This window comes from Brassica napus, chromosome A1 (assembly GCF_020379485.1).
Source record: "Brassica napus cultivar Da-Ae chromosome A1, Da-Ae, whole genome shotgun sequence".
NCBI classification, from domain to species: domain Eukaryota; kingdom Viridiplantae; phylum Streptophyta; class Magnoliopsida; order Brassicales; family Brassicaceae; genus Brassica; species Brassica napus.
The window spans coordinates 21,074,044-21,085,099 of record NC_063434.1 but is presented as its reverse complement, the minus strand read 5'-3'; the positions used below and the strand labels follow the sequence as shown (position 1 = coordinate 21,085,099).

At 36.0% G+C, this 11,056-nt stretch overlaps 3 protein-coding genes and 1 non-coding gene across 4 annotated transcripts; all 4 read left to right on the top strand.

The window, feature by feature from the left end:
- Window positions 1–608: 608 nt before the first annotated feature.
- On the top strand, window positions 609–4,094 carry LOC106376277 (protein DETOXIFICATION 37). Its single transcript, XM_013816345.3, has 7 exons — window positions 609–1,046; window positions 1,271–1,902; window positions 2,829–2,885; window positions 2,968–3,206; window positions 3,304–3,422; window positions 3,529–3,615; window positions 3,731–4,094. Exons 1-7 carry the CDS (start codon window positions 741–743, stop codon window positions 3,794–3,796), a joined length of 1,506 nt encoding a protein of 501 aa, XP_013671799.2. The 5' UTR covers window positions 609–740; the 3' UTR covers window positions 3,797–4,094.
- A 1,909-nt stretch (window positions 4,095–6,003) lies between these two features.
- On the top strand, window positions 6,004–6,075 carry TRNAW-CCA. The gene has a single exon. It is a non-coding gene; the product is annotated as a tRNA-Trp (tRNA).
- A 74-nt stretch (window positions 6,076–6,149) lies between these two features.
- Window positions 6,150–7,813, top strand: LOC106376278 (pentatricopeptide repeat-containing protein At1g61870, mitochondrial). Its single transcript, XM_013816346.3, has one exon. The coding sequence runs from the start codon at window positions 6,248–6,250 to the stop codon at window positions 7,472–7,474; it is 1,227 nt and encodes a 408-aa protein (XP_013671800.2). The 5' UTR covers window positions 6,150–6,247; the 3' UTR covers window positions 7,475–7,813.
- A 226-nt stretch (window positions 7,814–8,039) lies between these two features.
- LOC106374545 (probable serine/threonine-protein kinase PBL23) lies at window positions 8,040–9,975 on the top strand. The gene is made up of 5 exons (XM_013814548.3): window positions 8,040–8,405; window positions 8,491–8,672; window positions 8,747–8,936; window positions 9,022–9,413; window positions 9,505–9,975. The coding sequence occupies exons 1-5, from the start codon at window positions 8,261–8,263 to the stop codon at window positions 9,775–9,777; spliced, it is 1,182 nt and encodes a 393-aa protein (XP_013670002.1). The 5' UTR covers window positions 8,040–8,260; the 3' UTR covers window positions 9,778–9,975.
- The last annotated feature ends 1,081 nt before the right edge of the window (window positions 9,976–11,056 follow it).

Here is an 11,056-nt window from a genome sequence, read left to right as displayed (position 1 = left end):
ATAGTCTATATTTTCATTTAGAATTCCTTTAAAAAGGGTATTAAGGAAATGGTTTATTATTGGTTGAGGTTCTTTGGCTTATGGAAAGTAATGTCAAGTTAATTAATTTTAGAAGCTTGTAAATTAAAGGGATGATATAGAAATCTATTACGTTTTCAGAGTCAATGATTTTACACTTTTTGGGTTAAAATCATGTATCATTCAATTACCATAAATTATAATATTAAACAAGTGCTATTTAATTATAATAGTCGTTTGATGCCAAAAAAAGAAAAAAAAACAAGTGCTATTCAATTTAAATGTTACTATATACACACATATTTTACTGATATTAAATAAATAATATAATTTATTATATGAAGTTATACTAAGTTCGCTATATACAACAGTATTTAACTATTTACAAAAAAAAAACTAATACATTCGAAAAAGTGCAAAGCAGATAAAACAGCCTTTCCTCGTTTCTTCGTTTCCTATTGTTTATACAAAAATTATTATACAAAAAAGAAAAGAGTCACAATCGCAGTCAAATAAAGGAATTAAAAATTATTATTTCCGTCAGCATACACGGCAAAATTCGCGTTATATAACTTCTACCAAAGTTGCAGAGATACACAGACACACAAAGTCACAAACAAAGAAGAGAGAGAGAGAGAGAGAGAGAAACACCATCATCGTTCCCAGATTCCGATTTTTACTACTTGGATATACTTTCGATACTCTCGAAGATTCCGGTAAAAATGAACTCAGAATCGTTGGAAAATCTCCACCGTTCATTCATTGAATCGTCGAAATCGTTCATCGACTACCGACTCGAAACTGTGTTAACCGACCGAGAACTGCCGTATCTCCGCCGTATTTACCTGGCGTTGATGATAGAGATGAAGTTCCTCTTCTACCTCGCCGCTCCGGCTATCTTGGTCTACGTCATCAACAACGGGATGTCGATTCTCACTCGTATCTTCGCCGGGCACGTCGGTAGCACCGAACTCGCCGCCGCTTCCCTTGGTAACAGTGGATTCAATCTGTTCACCTACGGTCTTCTGGTACAACTCGGAATCTAAACCGATCTATTGCAGTTTAAACCGAATCTAACCGAATTCCTCTGAATCTAAACCGATATATTATTGCAACTTAAACGAAGCTAATCGATTTCTCTGAATCTAAACCAATTTCTCAACCGATCTATTGCAACTTAAACTGAATCTAAACCGATCTAATGTAATTTAAATTGAATCTAACCGGTTTTGTTGAATATCCGGTTATGTAGCTTGGTATGGGAAGTGCGGTGGAGACGTTATGTGGACAAGCGCACGGAGCTCATCGTTACGACATGCTCGGTGTTTACCTCCAGAGATCAACGGTGGTTCTGATCTTGACGTGTCTCCCGATGTCGCTTCTCTTCATCTTCTCCAAACCGCTTCTAAGCACACTCGGCGAGCCGGAGCAAGTCGCAACAATGGCTTCCGTCTTCGTCTACGGTATGCTCCCGGTGATATTCGCTTACGCGGTTAACTTCCCGATCCAGAAGTTCCTCCAAGCGCAGAGCATCGTCACGCCGAGCGCTTACATCTCCGCCGCGGCTCTCGTTATCCACCTTGTCCTCTCGTGGGTCGCTGTGTATCGCTTAGGGTTTGGTCTCTTGGCTTTGTCTCTGATTCATAGCTTCTCGTGGTGGATCATCGTCGCGGCCCAGATTGTTTACATTAAGATGAGCCCAAGATGTCGACGAAGTTGGGAAGGTTTTAGCTGGAAAGCTTTTGAAGGTCTTTGGGACTTTTTCCGGCTATCCGCAGCTTCCGCAGTGATGCTCTGCCTTGAGTCGTGGTACTCTCAGATTCTTGTTTTACTCGCCGGACTTCTCAAGAACCCGGAGATTGCTTTGGATTCTCTCGCTATATGGTAAGTACTTTCCTTTTTTATTTGTGCAACATGGTAAGTACTTTCAAAACTCTAATCTTAGTAAAAATAATTCTTATTTCTTACCTTTTTGAAACGTAGCAACAACATACATTGCAAACAAGAAAAAATTAACTGAAAATCTGCTTTTTTTTGTCAACATTGAAAATCTGCTTTAAACTCATATCTTTATCATACTGTATTTGTTTTCATATTTATTATACATTAGTTATGAATCTTGAACATATATCAAATATTTTGCTGCATTAATGTTAGCCAAAAGTAATTATAGCAAAAAGTAATTTTTCATTCTATTTCTAAATAATAGTTTTTTTAGTTTTTATACATATAAAGAAAGCATATTTAGTTTTGATTATAGATGTGTTATTCTGTTATTCACTATTTTAATAACTTTAAATCAATAATAATATAATAAATTAAATTATTATCAGTTTTTTAAACTAGCATTATTAATGAATAAATTTTATAAACTTCAAAATTTATTTCTGAATATATTTTTTAACATACTTTTAGGGGTAGCATTTAGCAATACTAGTCAAGTGGATACTTTTTAAATTATTTCCAAGTTCACAAATTTACAATGAATCTAAACATAGGACAGATAATTTGTCGCATTAAGGTTAGAGTTAGACAGGTGTAATTATGTAACCCTTAAATTATTTTAAGTGCTCTTTTTTTGATTTTTCTATGGCAGAGTCGAAAAAGACAACACTCGTCGGCACGTCATTTTCTTATTCAGTAGAGACTAGAGAAATCTCTTTAAGCTTTTGTCTTTACTTTTGTCGTTTTCTAATGAGTTTCCAACTCTGTGTCGTTTCCACTTTCCAGTGAAGAAAGAAGCGGCATGCACTTGCTCAAACCAATCATAAATTTTACTCATCAATTTTTTTTTTCTTTTTTTTTGGCAGTATGTCAATTTCTGCAGTCTCGTTCATGGTTTCCGTTGGATTCAACGCAGCTGCAAGGTTTGTAACAAATAATTAATTTCTAAAAATAAAAATTGTTTCATGTGGTTGCTAATAATAAAATGTTTTTTTTGTTGGTTAGTGTGAGAGTAAGCAATGAATTAGGAGCTGGAAACCCAAGGGCTGCTGCCTTCTCCACGGTAGTAACAACAAGTGTATCATTCTTACTAGCGGTTTTCGAAGCCGTCGTGGTCATGTCTTGGCGAAATGTCATCAGCTACGTGTTTACTGATAGTCCTATCGTGGCCGAGGCCGTTGCGGATTTATCTCCCTTTTTAGCCATCACTATTGTTCTCAATGGAATTCAGCCTGTTTTGTCAGGTAAAAAAACCCACAACTATATCAAATCAAATCTTATTTTCTATATATAACATTAAAATAAAGATTCTACTAATTATTTTGATACAAATATGTTTAGGTGTGGCTGTTGGATGTGGCTGGCAAGCATTTGTGGCGTACGTTAACATTGGATGTTACTACGTGGTGGGAATACCTATTGGTTTTGTACTTGGTTTCACCTATGATATGGGAGCAAAGGTAAAATAAGTCAAAAATGCCTTTAACTTTATTGACATAGACGTACATATTTAATCATATGATAAATGGAAATAATAAATGATTATGTAACGATCGATTGGTGCAGGGTATATGGACAGGGATGATTGGGGGAACATTAATGCAAACCATAATCTTAGTGGTTGTTACCTTGAGAACTGATTGGGATAAAGAGGTAATTAAATAACATTTTATATGCTTTATGTGAAAAAAGTTTTAGGCAAAGATATTGAGTATGATTTAGGATTAGATATGTTACTAAAAAAGCAATCTCTAAACAAAAAATTTAGGTGGAGAAAGCTTCGAGCCGATTGGACCAATGGGAAGAGAGCCGTGAGCCGCTTCTGAAGCAATAAAAAGAAGCAACAACAGTTTTTTTATAAAAGGTTTTGGGAATTTGAGGTCAAGTTGAAATCAAATTTTTTGTTTCCCTAAATCTGTGGCCGAGGATCATATTCCAATTGATATAACACTAATTTTCAATCGAAAATGAATGTTGTTTTGTTGATTAATGAGTCGAATGTGTATCGGCAAATCTGAACATTTTCTTGTTTGAAGGGGTTTTGCGAGTTTATGTAATTAACAAAGCAAAATCATATTCAGTATTTCTGTGCAAGTGAGTTTTTCTATTTAAAGAACGTGAGTTTTCTTTTACCAGTTTCGCTTTTGTTAGTTTTATGGCACGCATCTGCTAAATAAATGCATAACATATCACAAGAAAACCAGTCTTTACATCGGCTGTTTTTGAGAGCTTTTTTTTAAATCACCAAGGATTCTGAAACTCTTAAAAGAAAAAGAGATGGTTAGATGAGTTGTAGAGAATCAGATTCAAGGCAGGTACTATTAAAATTCCATTCAAGAGCCTGACATAGGGCCAAAGCCCGACAATCAATTTGATTTTTATTTTTTTTTGAAACACAACAATCAATTTGAGTAAAACTGCTATTAACAATCAATTAAGGAACTTTCGGTTTGGGTTTCCGTAAAGTTCTTAGTCCGTAATTATATACGTATATATAATATATACATATAAATATATATGTATTAAAGACCCAAAAGCAAAGACCCCCAATAATCATGCCATGAGGACCAGCTGAAGATGGTCCAATCGTTTCTGACATTAAAAGGAAAAAAATAAGAAGAGATGGTCCTATCTCTTTACTAAATTTAATGAATCCAACCATCATTGCAATGCTTCTGATTTTCAAGCATTTCTTGTGTAATCATATTGATAATGATAACTTTTACCTACATCCAATTATAACTATTTGGTGGTTGTTTGCCTAATCTAGAAAAAAATATTATGTTACAGAAGATTTAGAAATACGAGTTAAGTGTACGAACCAAAAGTTAGAAAAGCTGTATTGAAACAAACCTATTGTAGATAATATACCACTATCAATAGATTGTACTGAAACCAGCTCTGCACGATGTCCCAAAAACTCATGACAATTTTTTATGCGGGTGAAGTTAATCTTCGTGACTCATAATACCAGCTTTCATTTCCATATATAAAGACAAAAAAAAATCTTTTGATAACATTTAGCCCCACACACTTTCGTATCATTTCCCTCAATCATAAATAGGATTTGAAGCCTTTCATTAACAAAAATATAATAAAAGAGCCTAACATAGGGCCAAAGCCTGATAATCAATTTGATTAAATCTGATATTAACAGGAGTTAGGTGTTAGGGGTATGACCAATTGAAAATGGTCGAGTCGTTACACAAAAAGGGGAAAAAGAAGAAAATAATCATATCCCTTAATTAAATTTAATGATTCCAAGTTCCAACCATCAAATCATGACGATGATTTATGTGCTTCTGATTTTAAATTATTTATTGTGTAATCATATTGATAATAATCTGTTTTACTAAGTTCGAAAATCAATACTAAATCAAACCTAGCAATCATAACAGACTACAGAAAGTGGACCACTTATCAATAGATTGTACCATTGAAACACAGCTCTGTACAATATTTCTCAAACGACATGACAATTTTTGTATGCGGCTGAAATTAAGTTGTCCCCGTACAAAGACAAAAAAATTATTCTGATAAACATTTAGCCAACCCACCACGGCACCACCCACCACACTGTATCATTTCCCTTAGGCAGACCCAACCAAATGGTCCAAAACTCATAAATAGGATTTAAAGACTTTCTTAAACAAAATGATATTCTCTCTGTTTCAAAATACATGAAGTTTTAGGTTGGGATACAAATATTAAGAAACTTATTTTTATCTAAAAAGTATCATTAAAATATAAATTAAAAATTATTCAACCAATTACAAAACATACTACAAAATATAATTGGTTACACAGTTTTTGATAAAATTAAAAGATACTTTGAAATATGAAAACATCATCTATTTTGAAACATCAAAAACTCTCTAAAACATCATATATTTTGAAATGGAGGGAGTATATTATATAGTTTCCCAAACGACCGAACAATCTTGGAATTTAAAATGTAATAGTAAAACTTGATGAATTCTCATGAACATCTGAAAAAGATATTTTCGAGTTATAAATATATATGTGCAGTTATCTATCACCGGATCCGTGGCGCAATGGTAGCGCGTCTGACTCCAGATCAGAAGGTTGCGTGTTCGATTCACGTCGGGTTCAAAACCCCGGTTTAATAGGATCAAATTTTTTTATTTCTTTTTAAAACTCATCTCAACTGTCCATAGTTATTATGACCCTTAACGGCTGAGATTATCCAAATTTTCTAAATCTCCCAAAACCCAAAACTCTTTCTTCTCCATTTCGCCGTGCAACATCAAAAACCCTAGAATCAATGGCGCTACTCACTCGAATCCGCTCGTCGGCCTCTCTCCTCCGCCACCTCAACCCCTCCCCTCAAATCCGCTCTCTCTCCTCCGCCTCATCGATCCTCTCACCCGATTCCAAAACCCCACTCACCAGCAAGCAAAAGAGCAAAACCGCTCTCTCTCTCCTCAAAACCGAGAAAGATCCAGACCGCATCCTCGAGATCTGCCGCGCCGCTTCCCTCACTCCCGATTGCCACATCGATCGCCTCGCTTTCTCCGCCGCGGTCCAAAACCTGACGGAGAACAAACACTTCTCCGCCGTGACGAATCTCCTCGACGGATTGCTCGAGAATCGCCCCGATCTCAAAACGGAGCGTTTCGCCGCTCACGCGATCGTTCTCTACGCTCAGGCCAACATGCTTGACCACTCTCTACGCGTCTTCAGCGATCTCGAGAAGCTGGAGATCCAACGCACGGTGAAGTCTCTAAACGCTCTGCTCTTTGCTTGCTTGGTAGCTAAAGATTACAAGGAAGCCAAACGTGTTTACATTGAGATCCCTAAGATGTACAAAATCGAACCCGATCTCGAAACTTACGACCGTATGATCAAAGTGTTCTGTGAGTCCGGCTCCTCGAGCTCCTCTTACTCCATCGTTGCGGAGATGGAGAGGAAAGGGATCAAGCCCACGAGTTCCACCTTTGGTTTAATGATTGCTGGGTTCTACAGAGAGGATAAGAAGGAAGATGTAGGGAAAGTGTTGGCGATGATGAAAGAGCGCGGCGTTAGCATCGGTGTTTCCACTCATAACGTTCGGATCCAGAGTTTGTGTAAGAGGAAGAGATCTGGAGAAGCAAAGGCTTTGCTTGATGGGATGTTGTCTTCAGGGATGAAGCCGAACGCTGTCACGTATGGTCATTTGATTCATGGGTTTTGTAACGAAGGTGAGTTTGACGAGGCCAAGAAGCTGTTTAAGGCTATGGTGAACAGAGGGTGTAAGCCTGATAGTGAGTGTTACTTCACTTTGGTGTATTACTTGTGTAAAGGTGGAGACTTTGAGGCGGCTTTGAGTCTTTGTAAGGAGAGTATGGAGAAGAATTGGGTTCCGAGTTTCGGTATCATGAAGTCGCTTGTTAACGGACTAGCGAAGGATTCGAAAGTGGAAGAAGCAAAAGAGCTTATTGCGCAAGTTAAAGAGAAGTTCACTAGAAACGTCGAGTTGTGGAATGAAGTTGAAGCAGCATTGCCTCAGTGAATGAAAGATTAGATAAGGCCTTTACCGATTCCCAGATCGGTACTTTCAAATTTACATTCTATTTCTCTCTTTACAGGTGTCTGAATATCTTTACTTGTCAGCATGAAATAAGAGATAAGTGTTATCTTTTGAGCATTGATCTTGGCAGCTATAGACAACTCTGTTTTATTCTGGCTCATGCTTGTTTTTTTCAGACAGAATCATGAAATTGGTCATAGGTTTCTCTATTAGTTTTGGTTTTTGGATCAGAGATTGATCTTATCTGTATGATTGGTCAAAGCATTGAAACGGTTTTAGCCTGTCAACACTCAATCGTATGCCACATATGTGTTTATATTATATAGTATGATGACCATATATATAATTAGAAGTTTCTTCTTACATGCGTACCACGAACTATGTTGTTGAGTAAGAATTTGATTTGAGGTTCGTTAGAAAGCAGACGCGTTGCCTTATTCCAAATAAATGAACAGAGAAGACAACCCTAAAAATAAATCATTTTTATCCAAATTTGAGAGAATCCAAACATGGCAACATTCATATATAACAAGAGACATCAAGACTTTGTGATCCTCCCTCAAATTCTCTTGCCATGCACCATCATTTTCCTGGGAAAGGTCTGATCTTTCTTTCAGATTCATTTCACCCAGGCAGGGTTTGGATCTGAAAGGATCGTTTGAAGAGACAGGATCAATCTTTCCTTGGGGATTTCATTGAAAGGGTTTGTTTGTTTTGTCTGAGAATCAAGAAAACAAAAGAAAAGATCAAGATATAAAAGAGAAGAGGATGATGAAGCTTTGTCCTTGTTTCAGCAATCCACAACAACTCGGAGATAACTCGCCTAGAGATTCATTTGATGAAGGTCTTACAGGTTATAGAGGCCATAGTAGCAAGCTTTTTGCTCTCTTCACCTTTCGCTCACGTGGAAAAGGTGACTTAGTCTTCCTACAAATTAACCTTCTCAAATATTTGATCATCATTTTGGTTTATGAAAATGTTTTACGGAATGAATGCAGGAAGCTCTAGGCAGAAGTACATAACGGAGGAGATAAAGAAATATGGTAACGTGAAATCAAGTGGCAAAATCTTCAAGTTCAAGGAACTAATAGCTGCAACAGACAATTTCAGCATGGAATGTATGATTGGTGAAGGCGGGTTTGGAAGAGTCTACAAAGGCTTTCTCACCAGCCTCAACCAGGTTCCTTTTTCAATCTCTCTTCATCTTATATGCGTGTTGCACACGGAATTGGTGAACAAGGTGTCTTTGATTAGGTGGTGGCTGTAAAGAGGCTTGATCGAAATGGGTTGCAAGGAACAAGAGAGTTCTTTGCAGAAGTAATGGTATTGAGTCTTGCTCAACATCAAAACCTTGTCAATCTCATTGGCTATTGTGTTGAAGACGACCAACGAGTCCTCGTTTATGAATTCATGCCTAATGGATCTTTGGAAGATCATTTATTCGGTAAACAAAGTGTCACCCTTTTTCATGTTACATCATCATTGATGGTTCTACATTGTTGTTTAAAGTTTTTTTTGCGTTATATTAGACTTACCGGAAGGGGCACCAAGTCTAGACTGGTTCACGAGAATGAAGATAGTGCACGGTGCAGCTAAAGGGCTCGAGTACTTGCATGACTACGCAGATCCTCCTGTGATCTACCGCGATTTCAAAGCTTCAAACATATTGCTGCAATCGGATTTCAACTCGAAGCTATCGGATTTCGGACTAGCTAGGCTTGGACCAACTGAAGGCAAAGATCATGTGTCCACTAGAGTCATGGGAACATACGGATACTGTGCTCCTGAATATGCGATGACCGGTCAACTCACTGCTAAATCTGATGTCTATAGTTTTGGCGTTGTCCTCCTTGAGGTCATATCCGGGAGACGAACTATTGATGGGGATAGACCAACCGAAGAACAAAACTTGATCTCCTGGGTACCAACTTATATTCTTGTTAAACACGTTTTATTGTTACTTGGCAAGGGAGAAACTAAATGAAGTTTTTTTTGTTGGGTTTCATTTGCAGGCGGAGCCATTGTTGAAAGATAGGAGAATGTTTACAAGGATTGTGGATCCGAATCTAAAAGGGAACTACCCATTAAAAGGATTGCATCAGGCTCTAGCGATAGCAACAATGTGTCTGCAAGAAGAAGCAGAGACTAGGCCATTCATGGGAGATGTGGTCACAGCACTTGAGTTCTTGGCTAAGCCGATAGAGGTTGTTGATGATACTAATAATACTGACACTACTACTCCTGCTCCTGTTTCTGAAGCTCAGAAATCAGCATCTGATTCCTGACAAGACCTATTCAATCTTTTCTAATCATTTCCTTTTCTTTTTGTTTTCTTTTAACGTAAATCCCAAGAAAATAATTAGGGCTAGAGTTTGATGGAATTGGATGCAAACAAAACAACTATTTGTAATGTGGTGTAATATGGCATTGAGGGAGATCGCATAATGTGGTTCACCTTATTAATCTCATACTATTTTTTTTTTGGGTTTAGTCTGAGCAATCATGATTTCTTTTTCACCTTGAAAACTATTCTTACTAAAAAATATATTTAATGTTCTAAAGATCGATCTGCTACACATTTATGTAAACAACATTCAAAGTCAAAACAATTTTTTTTAAAAAGTTGATTTAAAAAATCTAAATCATCTTAATATCTTCAAATTGGTCTAAGTTGATTTAATTTGGTCTGAATCCGTTAAATCAAAGTGAATTATAGCTAAGCTTAAATATTATCTTCACCATTTTTTTGTTGAAACACCATTAATTAACTATAATCAAGTGATGACTTTTTTCTCTCCAAAATTATTTTATTTTTTAGTATAAGGGTCTGACTGGTTTAAACGCAGCAGTTGCGAGTGCGAAAGTTTACGGAAGCGAATGATTGTGGTTTCAAGCGTTATTAAGTATTTTGTATGACTGGCACAATGTTTAAAAATTGTTGCGTTTGCAGGTCATTTTTGACTGGTTTACCTACACAAAAAAATAATTAGTGAATTTTAATAGACAAAAAATTAATTAGAAAAATGATAATTTTAAAACTCAATAATAAATATAAAAACTATATTTATAAATCATATTATTATAATAAATATGAAAATATATATTTAAAAATATATTTATTTAACTTTTTATATACATATATATTAGTATTTATATCATCTCAATATTTAAAACTTATTTAAAATTATTTATTTTATATTTATATAATTTTTGCAAAAAAGAAGGAAAATTTTATCCTCCCGCAATCGTCCGCAACTGCAAACGATAGCTGAAATCAGCTTTTGATTTTCAAAGGTTTGGAGCGGTGTAAAGCGGTTTATAGCATTTTTGTGATTGTTGTAAAACGCCAACAACGGCTACCGACCGCAAAAGCTGCATATGCGGGTGGTAGTGGAAAAACTAATCAGACCACAAGTTTGTCTGAGTTTTTTTTTGTATAATAACTTTATATTTCATCAAGGTAGTTATAAATGACCACAAGAAACTAAAATATAATATATATATATAAAATATATAAGAAACAAAGAAAAAGTTATTAACATCTAAGCTCCGATTAATCTGCCT